The sequence below is a fragment of the Rhinocladiella mackenziei genome (assembly GCF_000835555.1).
Source record: "Rhinocladiella mackenziei CBS 650.93 unplaced genomic scaffold supercont1.2, whole genome shotgun sequence".
Taxonomy (NCBI): Eukaryota; Fungi; Ascomycota; class Eurotiomycetes; order Chaetothyriales; family Herpotrichiellaceae; genus Rhinocladiella; species Rhinocladiella mackenziei.
The window spans coordinates 510,390-533,451 of record NW_013550603.1 but is presented as its reverse complement, the minus strand read 5'-3'; the positions used below and the strand labels follow the sequence as shown (position 1 = coordinate 533,451).

General features: G+C 50.0%; 9 protein-coding genes across 9 annotated transcripts; 4 read left to right on the top strand and 5 right to left on the bottom strand.

The window, feature by feature from the left end:
* Positions 1 to 2: 2 nt before the first annotated feature.
* On the bottom strand, positions 3 to 260 carry Z518_01995 (uncharacterized protein; the record flags this gene model as incomplete). The annotated part of the gene is made up of 1 exon (XM_013419024.1): positions 3 to 260. The coding sequence occupies one exon, from the start codon at positions 258 to 260 to the stop codon at positions 3 to 5; it is 258 nt and encodes an 85-aa protein (XP_013274478.1).
* Positions 261 to 3,223: 2,963 nt separating this feature from the next.
* On the top strand, positions 3,224 to 4,315 carry Z518_01994 (uncharacterized protein; the record flags this gene model as incomplete). Its single annotated transcript, XM_013419023.1, has 2 exons — positions 3,224 to 3,554; positions 3,618 to 4,315. The coding sequence occupies 2 exons, from the start codon at positions 3,224 to 3,226 to the stop codon at positions 4,313 to 4,315; spliced, it is 1,029 nt and encodes a 342-aa protein (XP_013274477.1).
* A 2,240-nt stretch (positions 4,316 to 6,555) lies between these two features.
* Z518_01993 (uncharacterized protein) lies at positions 6,556 to 8,423 on the bottom strand (the record flags this gene model as incomplete). Its single annotated transcript, XM_013419022.1, has 7 exons — positions 6,556 to 6,761; positions 6,825 to 6,933; positions 6,999 to 7,608; positions 7,654 to 7,761; positions 7,812 to 7,930; positions 7,984 to 8,117; positions 8,168 to 8,423. The coding sequence occupies 7 exons, from the start codon at positions 8,421 to 8,423 to the stop codon at positions 6,556 to 6,558; spliced, it is 1,542 nt and encodes a 513-aa protein (XP_013274476.1).
* Positions 8,424 to 9,387: 964 nt separating this feature from the next.
* Positions 9,388 to 10,440, bottom strand: Z518_01992 (uncharacterized protein; the record flags this gene model as incomplete). The annotated part of the gene is made up of 3 exons (XM_013419021.1): positions 9,388 to 9,523; positions 9,577 to 9,855; positions 9,911 to 10,440. 3 exons carry the CDS (start codon positions 10,438 to 10,440, stop codon positions 9,388 to 9,390), a joined length of 945 nt encoding a protein of 314 aa, XP_013274475.1.
* A 196-nt stretch (positions 10,441 to 10,636) lies between these two features.
* On the bottom strand, positions 10,637 to 10,934 carry Z518_01991 (uncharacterized protein; the record flags this gene model as incomplete). The annotated part of the gene is made up of 2 exons (XM_013419020.1): positions 10,637 to 10,871; positions 10,918 to 10,934. The coding sequence occupies 2 exons, from the start codon at positions 10,932 to 10,934 to the stop codon at positions 10,637 to 10,639; spliced, it is 252 nt and encodes an 83-aa protein (XP_013274474.1).
* A 4,058-nt stretch (positions 10,935 to 14,992) lies between these two features.
* Z518_01990 (uncharacterized protein) lies at positions 14,993 to 15,798 on the top strand (the record flags this gene model as incomplete). The annotated part of the gene is made up of 2 exons (XM_013419019.1): positions 14,993 to 15,506; positions 15,587 to 15,798. The coding sequence occupies 2 exons, from the start codon at positions 14,993 to 14,995 to the stop codon at positions 15,796 to 15,798; spliced, it is 726 nt and encodes a 241-aa protein (XP_013274473.1).
* A 157-nt stretch (positions 15,799 to 15,955) lies between these two features.
* On the bottom strand, positions 15,956 to 17,659 carry Z518_01989 (uncharacterized protein; the record flags this gene model as incomplete). The annotated part of the gene is made up of 2 exons (XM_013419018.1): positions 15,956 to 17,087; positions 17,142 to 17,659. The coding sequence occupies 2 exons, from the start codon at positions 17,657 to 17,659 to the stop codon at positions 15,956 to 15,958; spliced, it is 1,650 nt and encodes a 549-aa protein (XP_013274472.1).
* Positions 17,660 to 18,549: 890 nt separating this feature from the next.
* On the top strand, positions 18,550 to 20,492 carry Z518_01988 (uncharacterized protein; the record flags this gene model as incomplete). The annotated part of the gene is made up of 4 exons (XM_013419017.1): positions 18,550 to 19,666; positions 19,737 to 20,175; positions 20,257 to 20,352; positions 20,402 to 20,492. 4 exons carry the CDS (start codon positions 18,550 to 18,552, stop codon positions 20,490 to 20,492), a joined length of 1,743 nt encoding a protein of 580 aa, XP_013274471.1.
* An 806-nt stretch (positions 20,493 to 21,298) lies between these two features.
* Z518_01987 (uncharacterized protein) lies at positions 21,299 to 23,002 on the top strand (the record flags this gene model as incomplete). The annotated part of the gene is made up of 2 exons (XM_013419016.1): positions 21,299 to 22,326; positions 22,465 to 23,002. 2 exons carry the CDS (start codon positions 21,299 to 21,301, stop codon positions 23,000 to 23,002), a joined length of 1,566 nt encoding a protein of 521 aa, XP_013274470.1.
* Positions 23,003 to 23,062: the final 60 nt, after the last annotated feature.

Here is a 23,062-nt window from a genome sequence, read left to right as displayed (position 1 = left end):
CCCTACGTCCCAGATATGACACATTTAGGCTCGGTCTCATCATGAGAACTAGACAGGGCATCTTCCAGTTTAGGTAGAGTTGGTTCTGTGAGAGTAGAAGGTTGAGAGTTTATATCTGGATCGATATACTGCCAAATGTTGGTGTTCTCAGCCCTTTGACGAATCGTGAACAGCCATTGTTTCCAGTCCGCTGGCTTGTCAAGGATGAGAGTTACTGTTTTGGCAGGAGAGCTGTCGGAAGTATTCTGTGTTGATGGCATAGTGGCTAAGTGTTTAATAGTAGTTAGCAGACCATATTGGGACTAGTCTAGTTACGTGCACCGCAGCTTGCGCCTCGTTCAGATAGATTCAATCAATCCTCTCCTACAAAGGGTGATGTTGGATAGAGACGAGAGGTTTCCATAGGCGACGACGTTACAGATGGTTGCTCTGTGCAACGATGTAGCATTCGTGTGTCTATAAAAGGAGTCTCAGGACCTCGACAAGTAGATAGAAAACAGAGCGCTCCTTCATCTCAAGTTGCACAAAAAGTTTGACAGGTGATCAATCGAGCTTTGTTTGGGCGGTCCATAGACTGGATCCGATGGGCGACGGGGGATTTCATCGGATCCATCATGTCAAGTATGATCAATCGAGCTTGTCAGGGTGGTCCACAGACTGGATCCGATGGGCGACGAGAGGAGGATTTCATCGGATCCAATCCATGGATCATATCGAGTTGGGAGGGCGCCCCGGGTAATGTTATTCTGTACACCACATTTTGTTATTCTGTACACCGCTTTTGATTGGTCCGGATTTTTATTTTTCCGGTTATCTGCGCAGTTCGAAGATACGTGATGTCACAACACCTAAGTCTGCCTATATAGAATGCAGAAATGATGGTTAACGATGGTATCCTCTGCACGGTCGATACCTCGTGCTGACTAAGGTAACAAACCAGCGCCCATAGGCTTGGGTGGGAACCGCCCATAAGCGGGGCAGTTGCCCCCCGGCTTATGGGCGGTTTCCCCCCGGTTCATGGGCGGTTTCCCCCTCCGGCTTATGAGCGGTCCTCCCAAGCCTATGGGCGCTGGTTTGTTACCTTAGTCAGCACGAGGTATCGACCGTGCAGGGGATCTCTACACAAATCCGGCTGTGTAGGCCACAATAATTTACAAAGTATACAGAGAAGCTCAAAATGCACGGTACTTATCTACCAAGGAAAAGGGAATCAAATGTGTTTATTGCTTCGCAACCACCTATAACGGGGAGAGTTTAACGCGTCACCCCTCCACAGCTACGCCACTTACTAGTGTTTTCTCGCCATCGCCGGGCCAACGGCAACAAGCTCTGTTAGCGCGGTGTACAGAATAACAGGATGAGAGCGTTAAGTGTACAGAATAAGGCGAGAGAGAGGTGGTGGTGTACAGAATAAGGAGAGTTGAGGCATGGTGTACAGAATAAGCAGGTTTTCCGGTGTACAGAATAACAAAAGTTGGTGTACAGAATAATACCCCCCGGGCGCCCCCCATGGGGAGCACGTGATCCCGGAAAATAACGCCAAGCCATACGCTTACGTGATTGGCCGGCTCGTCGCTCCTGGCGTCGCTGCACAACGTCAAGCCCTAACCAGGCGATTTCAAATTTAAAAAAAAAAAAAAAAAAATCAAGTTTATATTTTATAATGCCAAAAACTACTTCAAAATTGACACCAAATCGTGGTTGACCTATCAAGGACGTAACCGAGTGGTAAAAAACTCGGCTTGCAGTCGAATCGATAGAATTGAGGGGCCTTACTAGTGTTCGATCATGGGTAAGGTAAGAGGGTTGTCCGGCCTAGCTCCATTGAGTTTCTAGGTGCCCTAGATGGGTAAACGTAATGCTCCAGCCAGTGATTGTTGATGTCGAACTGAGTGATACCTGGGGAGTCACTAATTCAAACTCTCCTTCAGTTGAACTTGTATGACTGAAAACTTTCGCTGGTTGTGGCGCCCCATCTATAAGTTCATCAGAGATGGACTATAGGAGGGGGTCCTTTCTTTTTTGGTATTTTCGCCCTGTTGAACAAAATATGGCGACATTTTCAGCTCTGTAAGGACCTCATCTATGAAGCTGAGCACGGAGACGCCGAAAGGTGGCAACAATCTTTCTCTATATAAACATGCGAGGCAGAACATCAATTTGATAGAAATCAGAGCATTCCTTCAACTCAAGTTGCACAAGAAGTCTCACACGCCCCAAGTCCTATATTGCTAGTATAGCGATATAGATGGAGGATCGCGCGAGCCATAATCTATTTCACGCTCTTCATGCCAACAACTCAATAGTAGCCAGGAATGATTGCAGAACCTGCACTTGGCAACCATCTTCAATTCAATCAATGGTGAACGTATATTTCGGTTGACAATCAATCAACCGGCCTTTCCTGATTCCCTTGACAATTCCACTCCACCGAGGTCTGGTTGAAGTTGGTGGATTGATTTGCCACCCTGCCACTGACTCTTTCCTTCGACCCAAAACTTGGAGTGCGTTGATGGTGAGCGGGGGTGAGTTAGTGGTGTTTTAGGGCGAGCTAGGTGAGTCAAGAGAGCATGGTGAGTTAGGGCAGCGACTGCTAGACGTTAGTTAAAGGGTACTTAACACCGTCCTCGTTATGAGTGTATACACGTTTAGTTAACCCTTTCTTCCTCCCCTATTCCTACTCCTATATCCTACATAGGAGTGATGATCCCTTTCCCAATAAAGGGGCACTGGTTACTGTTCAACCGTTCAACACGTATTATCGCCCGTCTCAACGCGACATAGTCAATAACCAGGGACAAAGAACGGAGGCGCTAGAGTCCATTTGGAACCATTTGCAGACGAGTCCGATCTGCTGATTGGTGTTCGCATGACTTCGGTTGTACAGGTCCAGCGCAGAAGTCACTCGTTCAGCTGAAGCACGCTGTTTGGTGCAGCGGTACACGTCAAATCTTCACGGATACATATACTACCGCGATCGCCACCTAACTTCGAGGAGAGCACACAGCCCCGACATCGTTTGTGAGGTCATTCTTTGATAGCCGGATCCCGTTAACAGTGCCCTCTGCCGCGCAGAGAGCAAGCGCAAGATGGGTGGAGAGCCAGCCCTGAGGACGACAGTCGAGGTCGAGAAGCCCTTGTCTTCATTGTAAGCAGCAGCCTTTCACCCGGTGAGGTTTGACGCTAATATGGTCTGCAGGGATGGTATGGCTCCGCATATTTCATGTGTATAGCTGCCTGGCAACCAACCTGGGGCAAGATACTTAAATATTTTCCTCTGAACACCGTCTTCGTTAGCAGCGTCGTTGGCTTCAACATCGGATGCGTCATCTGCGCCGTTGCACAGAATTCTGAAACGCTGATTGCCGGTCGAGCTGTCCAAGGGGCCCTTGGAGCCAGGTTACCGCCTGGGATTTACACAATCACTGCATTTGTGACGCCTCCCGAGCAAAAGCCCTTGTATATGGGGGCACTGGCGGCTGTTTTTGGAATCGCCAGCGTATTGGGACCTATCCTTGGAGGTGTTTTGACAGATCACGCGACCTGGCGCTTGGGTTTTCTGGATCAACTTACCGATTAGCTTCCCAGCAGTGATCGCCGTCCTGATATTTTTCAAGCCTCCGGCGGCGGCGGCCCCTCCAAAGGTGACGCTCAAGGAAAAATTTCTCCAAATGGACCTGCAGGGCACTTTCGTCATTATGGGCGCGCGGTCATTTGTTATCTCCTAGCGATGCAAGACGGAGGCGTTATTCGAGCGTGGAGCTCTGCTCGAATAATCGGCTTACTTATCGGCATTGGACTGTTGTCACTCTTGTTTGTCGTTATTCAATACGTCTCGGGCGACCGCGCTGTTTTCAGAGGTCGAGAGGTCAAGAATCGCACACTTATGGTGATGTGTCTAATCTCCTTTTTCATGACTGCAGGCTTTCGACTTCTGCTGTACTACCTTCCGATCTATTTCCAATCGACCAGGGATGTGTCGGCCGCCACGTCGGTCATCAATATACTTCCCCTCGGTCTCACAACATCATTCTTTGCAATAGCATGTGGAGTCATCATGAAAGTGTGGGGTCGATATGTGCCTGTCCTGTTGATCGGTTCCCTTCCCTTGACGGTCGGGGCTGGCCTTCTCTATACACTGGATATTGACACCAGCACTGGAAAATTGGTTGGCTTTCAACTGCTGGCTGGAACGGGTATTGGACTTGTGTTCCAAATACCGGTGATGGTGGCGCAAAGCATCGTGGAAGCAGCCGACATGTCGACGGTCACAGCCATCATCATGTGGTGCCAAACGGTTGGAGCGGCCATCTGAGTGTCAGCGGGACAAGCAGGATTTACCAATAAATTGCTCGAGAGACTGCCGGTGCAAGCACCAAACGTCGACGCGGCCAGCATTCTTGCCCTTGGAGCCTCTGAAATCGCAGACACATTCAGTGGAGAGGACCTAGCGGGTGTTTTGAAAGCGTACATGGACGCAGTCAAAGTGCCCTTGGCGATGGTCATAGCTTGCTTCTGCGCGGCAGCGGTGGCGGCTCCCTTCGCTCGATGGGGAAGTATCAAGGGCAAAATGGCTGTGTGAAGCTGGTCTATTCAGAATCCTGTGAAGTTGCATGGATTATGTAAGGGGAAAAGCAGACATGGTCGGGTAGAAAGTTGGGGAGTGCATCGAACTTTTCTTAGTTGGTTTTCCAAGGATACACACCTACACACGAGAGACACAGAACATAGATAAATGAAGCAATTAGAGCTTTGCGTGTGGTTGCTCAACGATCCTGACGACGACATCCTCCTGCATGACAGGCACTTAAGTGCTAAACCGTTCATCACCTTTACAGCAGAAGGTGGCAGTCGTTTGGAAACAACTCGACTTGAGCACCGTTCGGCCCTGAATTGCGGTGGAGATACTAACTGGAGTCGTTGCCGTTCGTCTGGGAAGACCGAGATGTCCAATAAATACACGGAGAGTTGCTCCAATGTATGACAGACTCCGGGAGAGGAGATAGCGACGAGGATTTAAACGTCGTCGCGAAGGTTGGAGTCCACGCTTCCTCTCCGTGGGAGGGAGGGTGAGGGAATCCGGACGGGCCCTTCCTCCAACGTTCTCGAGGCAGCATAGTCAGGGTAGGGTGGTGCGGAGCAGTCAAGAAGGACACGTTGTTTGACGATACCTTCCTGGTTTCTGAAAGGGGACTGTTTTCGGTCCCAATGAATAGGTGTGTGTTGCATGCGAAAGCAAGTCGGTCTCGGGGAGGAATGGGAGAGAAGGGGAGGGAGGAGATATGAATAAGGGAGAACTAGGGTTGGCATCGAGGGAAGAAATCCTCTAAAAGCGGCGGCAGCGGCCGCCAGATCCGATGGGAAATTTCCCTACAACTTGCGTTGAGCTGTTGAAATTGATACTTACAGTGGTGTACCTATGGCTGATGTCTGTGACAAGAACGCATTTTTTCGTTGATGTCAATCGGAAATCATCTTTGCATAAGTCTCTTGCGCCCATTGGGCTCAGATCCTGGCGCCATTGTGAATGACAGTGGCATGGATTCAGCCTCTGTTGGCCGAATCCACGACGTCTTTGAGGATACCTTCAACATGCCTCTGTTACGGCACAACCTGGCAGGTTCATCGGAGCCTTGCCGGGTGCCTGCCATGGACCCACTGTGGCTGTCGATAGCCTTGTGTACCTGCGTGGGAGCCTTGCGGTATGACTACACCACAAGGCTATAAGTGTCTAGGATAGCCTCGTACTGCTTTCATGTTCTTTGTCTCTTGTCAAACTGGGTGCAACTCGAGATGTATTGAATGCTCTGCGCTCTTCCAATGAGTGTAGGATAGAGCCCATCTAGATATCTATCTACGAGATGTATGCTGACGCTGTTGCCTGTCAATGGTGTTGCACGCCAGGAGGTGAATGTTACAAAATGAGTAGGGTTGCCATGAACGACAGGTTATCGTTTGCTCAACATCTCTCGTCTTGTACTTTATAGTGCATTGAATAGTAACATCATTATTGGATCTCCACTCTCGTTCTATAGTACATCTCCACCCTAACAGCCTCGGCGGAAGCAGAAGACGGCGCATGCAACTGTGCATGATTGCACAGATAGTGACACCTCGGCACGCCCTATCCCACGTCCTGACATTCACGGAGAGCCAAGGGGAGCTGCTGACAACGGTACCGCGGACAATAGAGCAGCCACAGGTGGTGACGCTGGTCGCAGCGACTTTTCCCAAAAAGAGATCGAGAAATGCTTCTACCTCTCAACCGAGACAGAACAATCGACAAGGGACAGAAACAGAGGGTGTCAGCTCGCGCCACATGTGACTGACCACAGTCAGACCGGAGAGACCTAGACAAGACCCCGGATGAAATGGGGTGTTGAAAGACTAGCCTAATCAATGCGCAGCTGAAGCTGCTTTATAGGAGCCTCGTAGCGCCTTGGCACTACTCACATCCGTATGGATATTTCAGAACTCAGGATTATCTATTTTACGGCTGCTCATCTTCGAAAACCTTTGACTCCCTCATCATGGCTGTCACATAGTTACAGTCCATTACGGCTCGACCACCCTGATAGCCGGCAACGTCAAATCAGTGAAGAAAGTCACCCCCCCAGTCCTTGAAGTCGAATCATTCCCAGTTGCAAGGCCGCATAAGGACGCAAACGAGCCCACCTCTTTCCATTTCCGCGCCAGGATTCGGTCATTGTATTCTTGCAACGGGCAGGACGCGCCTGGTCCAGAACGACAGGCCGGGACAACTAGGAAGATATTATTAGCCCGAGACCCCAATTTGAGACAACCGTTGCCGATGCACGACTTACCATAAACGGCGTCGTTGAGGAGGATACGTATGTGGAGTTTGCCAGAGCAATTAAGTCTCTCAAATGCGACTGTTCCTCTCATGGGATTATTCCGACTCGAAACATAAATCTGACGAACCGGTATCAGTATGCGAATACTCGGTGATGCGCCGGTTGCTTGGGACGGGTACTGACCCTTGATTCATTCATCGACTGGGCCGATAAAGCAGGCTGGTTATCAAAAATGCCCAAGCACGAAACCAACTCGTTGATTTGGTTGTCGTGCGTGAATGCTACTGCCAGCGGTCCCAGCTCGCCTGTGCCATCATCAGTCGAGCCTTTGACTTGTGTCTCAGGCCCAGAAGTCAAAATATCAACCACTCCCTGTATGACAGGCAGCATGACGGACGCGTTGTTTAAGGCCCCAGGGCCGGTACCATACCAATAGCGCAAGTCTTGTCGATACTCATACTGCATGATTTCTTCTTCGGTGAACACGTCACAGAAAGGGCTGACACTACGCATGATCTGGCTTTCAAATCCGCAGAGATAGGGGAAGTTGCTGACGTCGCTGGCGGTGAGATTGAGGCTCCCCCGAATGAGTTTATTCAAGCGTGCCGCAATCGGAGGGAGGTAGATGTCGTCCCAAACATTGGTATAGTCCGAGCCGGAACTGTCCTCGAATGTTGTGCATGCGTCCGAGGTAGCCAGTGAATTACCCACCACAGACGGATCTGTGGCCAAGATAGGGTAGACACGGCCGAGAGACGTCGCGTTTGGTCCAATGTATCCTCTGGTAAAGAGTCTGTGGCAGGTGAGTCGATGTCGTAAATTTTGAATGAGACTTTACCTTGCTGAGTCTACAGTCCGCTGGTAGTCGTTGGCCCATACTCGGAAGGGACTGCCGTATTTGTACCACCCAGGGTATCGAGTTCGCAACTCAACTCCGAAGTGATACCTAAGCCGTTAACATTGTGTCTGAAGATCATGCCCTGTCAGAAACCTCACAGTTCGTCATACCCTCCAGGAGATAATTGCCGCTCCTGTTGCTCAGGATTGTCCAGCACCGGCTCCCAGTTAGGAAGAAATTCCAGTGACCCCGTCGCCGTGAATGGCGCGGCTTGGAACTGACACGATCAGTCCCAATCTGGACATAAACAAGAGGAGCTGTCTACTTCACCTTGTCGTACAACTCGACCCACTCGTCGTAAGCCCCTGGGTCGGGATATCGGCTGCCGTGTCGACTTATGTATACTGCCTGGTCGACTTCACAACCATCCGGAGTGCTTGCATTGATACCGAAGACGTTCGGACCTGGTCAAGGTTTTGGGACCTCGTCGGATATCTCGGCCTAAATCACTTACCTACAAACCATGGACTGTTCGCACCGAGATGCTCAAGGGGGTTGAATTCCTTGTCTTCGGGCCTTGAGGCACCCGGTCTGCCTTGGAACTGCGTCCACTTTTTCCAGCCCTCAGTATTGAACAAGCTACCACGGCTGTTGTCTTTTTCGTCGTCGTCGTTGTTGCCGCTGCCGCTGCCGCTGCCACCGTCGCCTCTTGGAATAGAAAATGCTGTAGTGATACCGGAAAAGGCCAATGTCACACAAAGGAACTTCATGTTTGATTAAAAAGGAATGTAGATGAATCGAGACTGGCCCGCGCGACCTGAATGTAGCTGGGAAATCCTGGCTCTTATATAGAATCTAGATCTACTATCGAGCGACACCTTTATTCTATGGCTGCTGTCGACATTTCCACCACGAGCAGACTACATGACGCACCCTGGTCACTCTTGAATATAAGCAGATTCCGAGTGCTTCAATAATTGGTAGGGAGGTGATGGCCCAGGTCTTTGATCGCAAGTAGATGAGGGACGTAATCTCCGAAACACCAGGCCCTCTTCGACGCCGTTGTTTATTTACTATGGTGCCAAGGATACCCTCCCATACAAAATAAAGATTCACCGACAATAGCTCCCGGGATCCACTGTTCAAAATTCAGGGGTCAGACCTTGCCGGGTCGAGGGGCTGATTAGAACTTGTCGGCAAGCCCTCACGTGGCGAAAACTTGAAAGATGATTAGCCAGAAGACTGTTTGTGGATCCTTGTCCCTGTCATCTCTGGGACAGGAACAGGAAGAAAAGGAGAAAGGGAATATCGAAATGGCAAAGGCTGACTGAAGTAGTCGTTGTGATCTATCTGTGTCTTGTCCAGAGCGTTGTGTGGGGTAGCAGGAGTGGAAGAAGTATCGACGAGCGCTCTAGCGGGATAGTCCAAAATAGGCCTAGCGTGTCACGTGACAAACCCCAGGACGCGACAAGGCTGTACCGTACATGGCTATCACATTACATCAGTTCTCGCGATCAGTGAAATTATCACCCGCTGTACCTGGCGCAAACTGGATTTGTCGTATTGAAGTCGATTTGGAAGAGGAAATATCTTGAGAGCAACTATTCTCAACCTAGCAATTTTGACATCATGTACCTACAATGTTTCTCAAATACGAAATATATCTTGCCATTCCTGAAGTGAAATCCTCGTACCATGTCCGCTTTGCTAGCGGACGGGCGACTCGCCCAACAATTATGCGGTCGACCAGGCAAACTGAACCAGGACGGGATTGTGGTCCGATAGCGGGTCTCCATTCTCTTGAACGAAGAAGTCAGAAGCATAAGACCACGCCGTCGCCGAGAGGCTTATAGAGTTTCCCGACCGATAGCTAGGAAATTCAGTCAGCATGTACCATGTATAAACCGGACATTGAGCACTCACAGGACTTTGTCTACTACTTCACAGGCGTTCGAAGCAGCGGGGACGTCACATGGGTTAGCTGTCGCACCAGCTGTAGGGTAGGTGCCGCCTTTGATCAGTTCCACCCATGAATCGGTAAATCCAGCATTTGTTAGAAGATCGATGCTTCGATCTGAGTTAGTGTATCGGTCGTTGGTGTCACCGGCAATAATAACGGCTTGCCCAGCGGAGTTAGCGTCGACGTAGGCCAGAATCTGCTCGATGCCAGCCTGTCTAGCGTCAGAGTCGCCAGTGTCTGAACTGGAGTGACACGAAGTAAGCAACACAGAAGTCTGGTCATTTGCGCAGGGCTTACCCAGCATCAGCATGGAGATTGTACAAGTCAACAGTGGCGCCATCGGCGAGCTCGAGACGCATGAAGGTGAAGCCTTTAGGCGTCAAGCAATCGCCCTCGTTGAGATTGCAGCTGTTCCATGTGATTCGATTGAAAGTACTCCAATCGTAGTTGGCTACGGTGTTTAGGCCACTGCCGAACGGAACGCCCCCGGATGTCGCCGTTCGGTACGGGTGATTGTCGGTCGCATAGATGTAGGCGTGATAGTTGAAATCCTTCTGTTCATCAATACGAGAATCAAGAGCTCTCAGGTCAGACCATACCTCTTGCATGTGAACGACATCGTACGCGCCCTCTGCGAGTTTGGATCCGATGGTGCCAGAGTTTGTTTCCTTGTCGCCAGATACACCATTGTCGTTCAGAATCGCGGGAAGTCCTGCAACGTTGTAGGTAAGGAAATCGAACGTGCCGGCTGTTTGGGCAAAAGTCGATCGGTGAAGCAGGCTGACAAGAGCAAGCAACTGCGAAGTGAAGACTGAGCGGGCAACCATATTGGTGGTGAGCGTGCAGAAAGTTCTTCGAACCTGTACCAATCCAAGAGACCCATCGTGAGCCGCTCTGTGGTCGATATATACACACGCATCGCTCGAGAGGCACTACCTGTGCTCCATCGTCAGGAACACGTGCTGTTGGTGAGTCGTGATGGTCAAAGACAAGCCTCGTCTATAGCGTTGAACCCGAACGAGATTAGATGTATGCCAGTAGTCGATCGAGTCCGAGGATGTCCAGATCTTGTGGGTTGACTTGACCAGTTGCCATTCGCCTTTGCACCACACGTTTGACGAAGAAGACTCCAGCTCGGTCAAGGATGCTCCAACTCGAATTTCGGCTGCCGCCATCTTCGATGGAACCTGTCTCAAAGTCGGGTTCTTCTAGCTTCTGGTCGTAAACTGCAAGGGATTTGGTGTTCACCAGCCCGGTCCTATTTTGGTTAGCGCGCCTGTTGATAACGCGTCCTCGGAAATGACCTGTGTCGCTCAGGCATCTTTGAGGGCCCACGAGGCCGTTTTCTGCAACAAATCCGTTCAAAGGACGAATATTATGCTTCCGTACTGAGCAGGGTAGTACCTGTTATAAGTCATGACAAGGATGGCAAAGGCCACGGCGTCCATCTCAGAGGGGGCGTGGCTCAGAACAGAGCAGGGTTGGTCGGAGGTTTCCTCTTTCCCCATACTTGTCCGGAGCTATTTAGGGGATAAGGTCGCAACACGGTAATGGGGCCCAGGGCACTCGGCCCTCATCGCGCTGTTTGACAATCCAGTAGTTACAAGTAACCGTCGTCATGAGACAGCGGATGACCATGGTTGCCGACGCTGAGTTCAAACATGCATGCACAGTTCAGACTGTATCATGTACACAGTACCGGCAGTGCTTTAGGGAAAGCCTAGATCCATGGTGAGAATCGTGGGCTTATGACATGATCCTCCTTCACCACTCAGCTATTAGACCTCGTTCACTCGCTTCGCCACGGTTCAGGCAAGATAAATCAGAAGGGTTCAATAAAAATTTCAGAGAGATCCGTGCCTGCCCGGGTGCAGCAAAATTTCTGCAGTCTGCAATTAGAATGTCGTCCGATGGGGTTCCCGCAGCCAAGCACACAAAAAGGTACTCCAAACCACACCTCTTGAATTCTTGTTCAAGAGATATCTTTTCTTGTAGCTTTGATGCCTCATAGGCTCCTAATTGTAGAGGATCATAACCCAGCTATAAAGAGCCTAAGCTCGCTCCCGTGTGAAGATGGGGCTGCGAGACGTAAAAGTAGTAAGAGCCCCTTAGGGGCCTCCAAGAGAGGGGACTGAGATCTTTTGTCCAAAGATCGCCTAGCTCACCCACTGCTCAACCCCTCACAAGTTTCTGCAGCATTTGGTTCGGAATCTATCTTGACAAACGCATCTCATCGAATCAAACCACTAGCCACCCATCTCCTACCCTTTCTCTGCATTCAATAAAGGTGACGCCAGACATCTCCGAACAGGGAACTGGAGATTACATCAGCTATTCTCTCTGGGCTTGTGATTTCCGTGACAAAGGCTGTGCCTCGAGAGGTGCCAAAAATGGGAACCAGCCGGGTAGTTATTACTGAATGTGGCCACCAGATTGCAAAAATGGGTACCCAGAGCCTTTACGAGTTTCAGGGTCAAACGCATTTCTTCTCCAATTTGAATTTTCAACTGCGAGGGTGGAAGAGCGAGGTTGTGGTGCCGCGTGCTTCATTCATATACAAACGTTTAACCCGTTGATCTGTGCCGTCGGTTCCGTCCCCGCTCTCGCGACAAATCGCGGATCCTTTGTGCACGTTTTTGTCAAGTGAATCGCCGCAATCCCAAAAGAACCCCTCGTCGTTCTAGAAGTTTGGGCGACGCATTGTTGATCCATTTCAGGTTACCGACCACAGGCCTAAGTGGTGGAGCTTGCGACGAGGGCCGGAACCGCGTTGTGCTGAAGTCTGTGCATGCTCTGGCGCGCGCTTCTGGGGCCTGGTGCTCAGTCCCGGGCCATCAAAGCACTTAACGAGCATTTAAGCCGCTGATGCCCGTGATTCTGGGAGGGATGTGTATTGAACCGCTGCGGCTCTAGCACGGTGCAGAACTTCGTCGTAGCGGGACAGCTTAGGGTGATGAAGCCGATTGCGATGAAGAGAGACCAGGCATCCATTTGGGGGGATTGGGAATGCGTGCTGTACATTATTTCGGGGGCCATGTAAAAGAGAGAGCCACAGAGCGTATTTGCTAGCCGTTGTTGATTGGCAAGGCTAAAATCGGCTAGCTAGAACTGGTAATCCTCATCGCCCGACGGGTGTAAAGAATATTCTCGACCTTGACGTCCCGATGGATCCAGCCTCGAAAAGCCAGGTAATCCAACGCCTCGGGCATTTCATGCAATAATTGCGTCAGGACCTTGTCCATTTCATCACTACTCCCCCAAATATTTTCTTAGTCAAGTCCGCATGCTGCTTCTTTGCGGTATCCTGGGCCATTAGCCTCTGATTTAGATGTTGCGTGGCCATACCTCCTCCACGAGAGCCCTCTTCTCTCCAACTCTTTCGCCTTCCCAATGGTGGTAGATGATGCGAAGTAGTCGCTTACACGTATGATAGCAAGGTCGGGCGAGGAATATCCCTTATGGAAAGGAGAGGGATATGGCTCTCAGCAGCCGGTTTAAACGTAAACTTGGGTAGAGTCGGTCGAATGCATGAAAGGAGATGGGAGATGGGACGCGGTTCGAGGATGATTTCGTGGAAGAAAGAGAAGGCCCTCTCGTGATAGTGTGAGGAAACCTGGAGGGACCCTCCCTCCACGTCCTCGAGGTGCCAAGGTCGGGGCAATGCAGTCGAAGGCACCCGTTCTTTCAAGGAATTAACGGTTCCCTTGCTATTTCTGAAGGAGACGATTTCTGGTCCCTGTGATGCTGTGTCAGAGGGGAAGTCAATCCGGGATGGCGGAAGACAAGGTTAGCGTTCTTGGAAAAACGCCTACAAAAGCAGCGGCACCAACCGCCAAATTCGGCGGGAAATTTTCGTTGATCTTTAAAGGATCATAGTCCGCATTATGATTTGGATCATTTCTCGGCCCATCCGATCCCGTAGAGGTTCACGGTCACTCCTTAGTTCTTGTTCAACCCCCGAAATTGCCGACGGGGTCTCGCGCTCTGCTTTCCACCTTCCCCGATTGGAGAGCCCCCGGCCGTGATCTTGAAATAGATCTTTGATTTTGGGGGCTATGAAAAATAGCTGAACACCCCCCCCCCCCCAAAACAACAGTTTAAGATCTTTGAAGCTTTCGGACTCGTCGGACCATCTCAATGAGATATTTCCGATAATCCCAACTGGGGAAGCGATTGATTGTCTTTCATCCCGAGATAGCGCGATGGATGGATAGGGGGTGTTTGGCTGATTGCAAGATCAAGCACCTCTAAGCTCTTGAAATACGGTTTGCCTGAATCTGTCGTCTCATTAAGCATTCCCCGCGAGCCTCTGAGGGAATCCCGGCCAAAGGCGGGCCTAACCCAGGCCTGGGAAACCTAGAGGTGGAAAAACTGGCCAGTTCAGGTCAGAAGATTCCTCTCAGAGTCTAGACTTGGTCAGTTATCTGGGGAACGATTTCACGAGGAACAGACCCTAAAACGGGGGGGTATAATCTGAACAGTCCGCGTCCTTGGCCACAGCAGGTCCATGTCCCATTCCAATCGTCCAACAACAGCAACTCATGCTTGCTAACACGAATTGGCACGGCCATCAGTCAGAAAACCCTGAAGTCAGTGTCTCATCCGAAACAAGCGAGAATGTCGGAACTGCATGCAGCATTTGCCTCGAATATCATTGCTGACTGAAATACAAGATTGAACGAGAATGGAGAGATCCTTTTATCCATTAACACTGAAGTTGAAAAGTAGCCAGCCTTTCAAACCCTAAGCTGACCAAAGACGGGTGCGCGTGTGTTGCTTTTAATTCCCCATTGTGCTTACCGACGGAAATCAGACCATCTTGATTCCCCAACCCTCAGACGATCCTGCAGATCCATTGAATTAGCCATGGTTCCAAAAACACGCTGTCATTCTCCTAGTTGCCTTCGGTGTCTTCTGTGGCGACTTCGCAGCCTGCGTAGGAACTCCCACCATCTTGATCCAAGGAGTTGAATGGAACATGTCGCCTGCCGCTGTCAAGTACGCCAACAATCTGTCAGCCATTATGTATGGCGTTTTCGGTCTCCTCTGGATGCCCCTGCTCAACTCCTCGAGGCGAATCCCCGTGGTCTTTTGAAGCAGTCTCTTGAGCTTGCTATTTACACCCGGAAGCTGCCTGGCATCGAATTTCACAACGTTCTATGCCATGAGAGCATTGGCCGGCGTCACGCAAAGCACAGGCCAGACGATTAGCCTCGCATTTGTCAAGGATATGTTCTTCCATGAACATGCTCGCAAAATTGGAATCTGATACACAGTCTTCATATCATCCCCTTTCTCGTGAATTTCATGATAGGAACGCTTGGGACCTGACGACCGGTCTTCTGGCTCGTCTTTGCCTGCTCCACCTTCCTAGTGGCCATGGTTCCTCTCTTGGGCGACAAGACCTACTACAATCGCTCGGTGCCCACAGAATTACAGCCGACCCAACCTAAGAATCAACGACTCTTGCGAGTCCTGAGAATCTGGCAAGTGAGACAGCATAAAGGCTACTTTCCTGGCGTCCTGCGCACCTATCTGCGGCTCCTCCAAGTGCTCCTGAAACCCGTCATATCTCTCGCTATGCTCTTCTATAGCATCAATGTCCCGTCATCGATTATCCGGGGCCTGCCTGAGTCTGTTGGTGGATATGGAATGAGACCGGTCTCGCTCGAATACACCTTCCTCACGCCTATTGTCGCGGTGAACATAAGCGAGGCTTTTGGTCACTGGTCTCATGACAATATAGTCGATCGACAAGTCAGACGACATCAGAGGCTTTTCGTTCCAGAAGTCTGCCTGTATACCACATATATCGGAGGCTTTCTCATAGTTCCCAGGACCTATTATCATCGGCCAGGCGTTGCATCACCACCTCAACCTTGCTGCAATTGTTGTAGGGTGGGGATGTTTCAATTTGGAGTAATGATTGTGTCAGCGGCGATCGTTGCCATGCACCCGATTGCTATCTTTCAGCCTCGGGCGAAATCTCTGCTTGGATCAACTTTGGTTACGGCTTTTCGGCGGGGTATTTCCAACAACAATGGGGTGCCGCTCGGGGGTATGATGTCTCCTTTGGGCTCCAAGCTGTCGTTGTGGTCTACGCATTTGTCCTATTGGCTAGCATTCAACGTTTTGGTGCAGCGTTGAGGGCCAAGGCTAGCGCGGTCAGACCTCTTACTACCTAGTTTTGTCTGTTGAGTGATGGGTATAATGGAAAAGTTGTGAAACGGTGGCACTACCTCGTGGCACTTGAGCATACGTAATATTATTTGCTGCGCAAGATGGCAACGCGGTCTGGATGGATCTCTCTCCAGCAAATCATCTTAACTGAGCTGATCCCTCCTACCACATCCTCTCCCATGCGCGTTTCAAGATACTTCCTTTGCTAGTTCCTGGTTGAGCATTCTCCCACTCTTCGCACTCTTTGTCAACTTGAGCTTTGTCTGAGAACAAATCCACCTCGGAGAATTTCGTGTGCCGTGTCTTCTTAAAAATTTTCCAGAAGACGTATAGCAATATAGCATAAGGGACACCAAAATATGTAGTGACGAAGCCTTGAGTATCCCAAGGCACAAATACATCAAATCCCAGGAAGAAGATCAGGACCAGGCCTGTTCCAATACCGATGTAAGCGTGATATGGCATGAAGGGTGCTTTCCACGGCAAACTGTCCCGGCCAGCCCCTTGAGCTTCCAGAGATTTGTAGAAGCCGACCCAGATTACCATCATGGTGGTGTAGACAATTAAGGTTGCGCATGTTGAGAGACCGACAAACCAGTTGAAAACGGTGGCTGAATCATTGCTCGCAACCATAAATGTCAAGCATCCGATCAAGGACACTGCAACCACCGCGTAGATGGGAACACCTTTTTTGGTGCATCGGCGGAAAATCCGGGGAGCTTGATCTTCAGTCGCCAACTGATATAGTGTCCTGGTTGCAGTGTACATGTATGCATTGCCACAACTCCATCCTGATGAGAGAATTAAGACGTTCACTAGACTGTCCAAGCCTCTGATGCCCAGGTTTTTGATTCCGATAACGAAAGGAGACGCGGCAGAGCCTTTGGCACCTTCCTCAAGCGCACCCAGAAGCTGTGGATCTCTGCTATTGCAGATAATGCCCACTGCCAATACGCCGAGGACGTAGAAACCGACGACTCGGACCCAGATCATCCTGGCCATTCGAGGAATTGTCCTTCGAGGATTTATAATTTCTCCTGCCGAGAGCGCAATAATGTCGGGTCCTCCAATGGAGAAAGCTGCATATCGGATAGCGATGAAGAATCCCAAAAACCGGCCAGTGGTTCCTGTTGTGTAGTACTCGTGCATTGCGTCTCCATGTTTCCAGTTTCGAAAGCCGTACGCGTCATGTTTCGGGTTTCCACCGCACATTGTAATAAAAGTCAACATCACTAGTCCGAACAGTAGTAAAACCTTGAGGATGGAGAAGAGGAATTCGGATTCTCCGTAATATCTGTTCGATCCTTTCGTCAGTATATCGGTGCGAAGAGGCACTGAGAACACGTACTTGACAGCGAACACGTTGATGATAACAATGACAACCAGGGCCATCAGAACCCATACTGCAGCGTTGACGTCAATTTCCCAATATCCCATTACAGTTGCCACCGAAGAGACTTCGGTGCAAACCAGGACGGCAGCAGCATAAAAGTAGGCCCATCCAAAGGCGAACCCTAAGGCAGGATCGAGGACGCGGTTCGCGACTTTGAAGAGCCCGTGCCGAATTGGGAGGAAGGTCGTGATTTCAGCAACACACATATTTGTCGGGAACACGAATAGACTGGGATAGATGAGGAAGGCTAGAAAGATGGAGAGGGGACCTCCTTTAGATAGGGCGCCGCCGATACCGACAAACAAGCCAGTGCCAATGCTGCCACCGATGGCCATCAGCTGGACATGGCGAGATGTCAGTCCTCGCTTTGTATGTCCGTATTTCTCGTCATAGGCATCGAGGCTCTCTCCCACGACAATTGGAGCCGACTCCTCGACTCCCACCTCTTTGCTATCCACCTGCTTTCCAGTCATGTTGTTAAGGATACTGTTGTGGAAAGATTGGCAGACAAACTGTAGGATGCAGTTCAGCAGTCAACTCCCTTACATATACAACAGTCCAGTCATGACACTATGGTTCCACCAAGCCTCTGACTACCGAGCACCTAGGAAATAAGCACAATGAGGATATCAGCGACACGACTTGGCTCTTTGGATAGGATATGGGCGTCGTTATTATCAGGACACTAATTGGACGAGCTAGAGCTCGGGACGCTGGGGATGATTGACATGAGAGATAGCGGATACGCCCGAAAGGGAAAGTCCTGGAGATCTCGTATAATCAATCCCTCCTTGGTATCCATACACATGGCAATACGGCATGGTCCACCACGTGGCTGACCATCTGCCTTATCATTCGATCTCATCGTCAGTCATCAGTCTAGTTCTGAGAAGAAATACCTAATAGATTGCGGTGGAGAAAGAGAAATCAAGGCTAGGGGCGTACCCCACTATTTAGGTGGGATACCCCCTGTTGCCAAGCTGATATGAGCGGTTTCCTCTTGAAGACAATACGCGATTGCCGATCATTAACTTCTTTTTCATTCCATGTCTTCCAACTTAGACAGTTTACAGATGGAGTAAGGCTTTATCAGTCCCATAAAGTTGATTTCTCCGACTTGGCCCGTGACGGACTTACCGACACGTGGACCAGGCCAGAAACTCTCTGACCAGCATCTCAATAAAACCCCTGGTCGTGTCGCTGATCTCCTGCTATAGCTCAGTGTGATAAGCAATACCATCAATCTTGCGCGGGGTACACCGAGACGGTGGATTAAATGACTAGTTAGCCATATTGTCCATGCAACATCATTTGAGCTCCCCAAGCCCCTAAGATTCCAAGCAAAAGCTTTCTTACTGCAAAGATGATTTCGAACATCATCCCGAGCTCATCATTGATTCTCTTGACCCCAGTTTTGGCATTTGTTTGCTTACAGCTCATCACGTTCTTGAAAAGAATATTCTCACCACTTGCTCCTTTGCCCGGACCGTGGATTACCAGGGTATCTTACATCCCCATCTTTGCATATGATCAACGGTCCAAACGAACAGAATGGATTCGCCAACTCCACGAAGAGTACGGTCCTGTTGTCCGTGTGTCACCTAGTGAAGTCTCCGTTTCATCTGCAACGGGCATCCGTGACATCTTTTCCGGTTCACCCACGTCGGGCGGACCGTTCCCAAAATCCAAATTCTTTGAATTATTCAAACATTTCGGGGCTCGCAATGCTTTCACATCAATCACCTCTGCTCAACATGGCTGGCGTCGCAAGATCATTGGGTCAAGCTACACTCAATCGGCAGTGTTGGCACGAGAAGCGGCCACGGGGAACATTTGGCGAGTTGTGGGAAACTACTTGAACTACATTGACCAAAATGGCATTCCGACGCAAGACGATGATAATGCCAGATCTTTGGACATTCACACGGCCAACACATTCTTTGCCGCTGACGGCGTATCTTCGTACGTGTTGCTGAATGGGATGGATGCTCTCGCCGGGAATGAGAAGCACCGACGTTTGATTATTGCAACGCAAGAGAAACCGGAAGACATGCTCTCTTATCTCCATCAAGAGTATCGAGAATTTTTCAATTGGTTGAGAATGATCAAGAGCACAATCAGAAGCTTGGTGCCCGGTCTCGGACCTCAAGTGATTTCGGAACGAACAAGAGTTGGAGACAAAGATCCAAAGAAAATCAATTCACCTTGGATCGGTGGTACGGAATATCGAGATTTCGGCTACCGAAGCTATTTGGAGTCAAGGAGGGCATTAGAATCAAATCCTCAAGGATGGAACTCAGCGCCGATCACTGTGAAGCTAGCCTGGAATGTCCTTACCGGTGACGAGGCTGCGAAGGGCAAGAAAATAATTGTCGAAGATCCTGGTATGAGAGGATTTGAAGGAGATAGTAATTTCCTTAAAGATGCTGGTGCAGCCAGTGAGACTATGGACCACCTCATTGCCGGACAAGACACAACTTGTGAGTGGCCCGGATCCATTTGAATGACCCTTTGACCAGCACGCGAGGAGCTAACCGAGAGCTTCTTCAGCTGAAACACTCTCTCATGCTTTCCAGGCGCTCTGCGTGAACAAGGTTGTACAAGAAAAACTGCGATCTGAAGTGGCATCTTTGCACCTTCCTCTAGATCATGGCGACGCTTTGTCCTCGGAGCAACTCTCCAAAGTCATGAAATTACCATACCTTGAGGCCATAATCAAAGAGACACTCCGCCTGTACCCACCCCACACTACGAATATCCATCGAATGGTCCCCGCTGAAGGACGTCTACTTGATGGCTTTTATTTACCCGGAGGAGTCAAGGTTGGAACTTCTTCGTACGTTGTTCACATGAACAGCGAAGTGTTCGGTGCGGAGGTCCAAACATGGAGACCCGAGAGATGGCTGATTGAGGATGCCAATCAAATCCGGAAGATGGACCACACTCTGTGGGCGTTTGGCAGCGGCGCGAGAGGATGCGTCGGTAAACAGTATGTCAAACTTGGTCTTCACTGGATTTCTTCGATTGACTAACAGTGGGTTCATTTACTGACTTCCTTATGTTATCGCAGCCTTGCCATGGTTGAGATGAAGCTACTACTTTCCGCCATTTACACACGGTACACAACGATAGCAGACAATGCGAATAGTGTGCCGCTGGAACAGAAGTATATGCAACTCTCCTTGATTTTGATAAAAATGCTGATGACTTTCTAGCCACTACCGCTCTCGAACTACGAACCGAGACTATCAGTACTTTCCGAAAGCCAGCGGCAGAATTGCATTTGTGAAGAGTGTTCGAGCATAGCATAGTAGTTAACGAACATCACACGTCTTGGTAATTCCCGTAGAGCTATTAGCAGGCTGAAGCCTTGCTGAAGGCTAAACTCCGCTGTATCCAGTCCGAAGAAAGGGTGTAGGTGCCGGGAAGGACCAAGGGATTGCTGGCTAGGTGCAACGTGGTGGTAGAGAACGTCTATCTATGCGCAGGGCTGGCTGTCAATGTGGATTTCTGCCAAGGACTCAAGCTTATGCTAGACTACATTCGTCTATGGAATATGTATAGGTAAAGCGGCCACTCCCAGCAGATAGTTTTAGTTAGCTCATTCAATCACTTCCTGCCGCTACAATTTCAGTCACGTGATATCACGTGCAAAGCTACCACAACATCGGCCTTGGTCAGGTCCTCTCATCACCAAGTTCGATTCGAATCTGTTGATTGGCTGGAACAAGCGAGCCAATGATAGACGAACAGAAAACAAGCTCTACTTTTCCCTGGAAAAATGTCTAGCCTCAAGGCCGCGGGGTTGGCAAGTTCTGGCCTTCCTCAGCTTTTCAGCTTTCAGCCTGATTTCTTTCGTGATAATGTTCTTGATCATGTCGGTGAGGTAGTGTTATCTTTCAACTCACTCCGATTCGCAAACCATGGTGTTCTCTTCTTCTTCATTTTGGCACGCCTTGCATATCATCTGCAACTTTGAAACGCAGAACCCCAAGCAGTTAACGGGACCGTGTCACGGCGTTTCATCAGGCTGAGAAGTGCAGTCGTCCGGTAACTTATCTAAAGCCGCGCCGCCTAATACTGTTCGTCGATGATCTGTCCTGAAAGTTAACATGAATCCGACTGATTACCATGTCGGATGGATCTGCGCGCTCCCCATAGAGGAGGCTGCGGTTTTGGACATGCTCGATGAGCAGTACCACCACACCGTCCAACAAGCAAAACATGACCAGAACAATTATATCTTGGGCCGGATCGGTGCCCACAATGTCGCAATTGCTTGTCTGCCTCGAGGAGTCAAGGGTCATACTTCAGCCACGGTTGTGGCGACACAGATGCGTTTCACATTTTCCTCCATCCGATTTGGGCTCCTTGTGGGCGTAGGCGGTGGTGTTCCTACAGCGCAGCATGATATCCGACTCGGAGATGTCGTCGTAAGCAGTCCAACTGGGAAAGATGGTGGTGTCGTCCAGTATGACTTTGGCAAAACGTTCCATCAAGGTCACTTTGTTCGAACCGGTTCACTCAATCGTCCTCCGGATGTATTATTGAATGCAGTCTCAAGCCTGGAAGCGCGACATGCAAGCCAAGGATCTCAGACGGGTGCCATCCTCGGAGCCATCCTCAGGGAAGTTATGTTGCGAAATCCTTCCAGAGAAAGTGCCTGCACTTATCTTGGTAGCGACAAGGACGAATTGTTCGAATCTTCATATGTCCATCCCGACGCGGACAGCGCATCATGTGACGCTTGTGACCGTCGCTACCTGATAAGACGGTTCGGGCGTTCCAGAAATGACCCAGTCATACACTATGGCTTGATTGCCTCAGGCAATCAAGTAATCAGAGATGCGATCATGAGAGACCAGCTTAGTGGAGAACTAGACATCCTCTGCTTTGAGATGGAGGCTGCCGGCCTGATGGACAATTTCCCGTGCTTGGTTATCAGAGGTATTTGCGATTATTCCGACTCGCACAAGAATAAGCGATGGCAAGAGTATGCAGCGGCCACCGCTGCTTCCTATGCTAAAGAACTCTTGTCAGTCATCGCACCTGCACCATCATTTGAAATGAAGGACCCTAATTTCGGGTGTGACTTTGGACCGAGAGCCAGCTGGCATTTTGGTCGAGCCCAAGGATTTCAGTAGGCTCAGACACCTCCATACGGCAATATGTCTTCCACCACCCAAAAATACGCCAGTTCCGCGGATGTTGAATCGGGTAAGCATGCCTTCGCTCATGGAACTGCATCCTGCTGAGTACTTCTGAAAGCCTGTCTAAGGTCGCTGTGGTTCAGGGAAATGGGCGCTCGCCGAGACAACATCGGTCGTGCAGCCGATGGGACGTGCTCCTGGCTGGAAAATGACTGGTATTACCGAGAATGGACTAGGCAGAATCATGGCCTACTCTGGATCACAGGAAATCCAGGCGCGGGGAAGTCGGTGCTACTCGATACGCTCGTAAGTACCATTGAAAGAGAAGCAGCAGACACCGATCTCATTGTGGCTTCGTTCTTTGTTCACGGTCGCGGATCGCAGATGCAAAGAACTTCTATCGGGCTATATCGCTCAATTCTTCATCAGATCCTGTCCAAAGCCAAGCCTCTGTTGTCAAAATTTTCCAAAATTTTTCTCTCAAAGCAAGAAAACCAGGGTGAATATGGACAAGCTTGGACATGGCATGAAAAGGAGATACTTGAATTCCTCAATTCTCGGGTAAAGAGATACACTTCGACCTGCCCCATCAGGTTGTTTGTGGACGCTCTGGACGAGTGCGGTGAAGAGGCGGCGAGAAACTCTCGGCTGAGCTTTGGCAATTGACTACCACCACACCCGAGAATGGCTCAGCATTGAGTGTGTGCCTTGCCTGTCGCCACTATC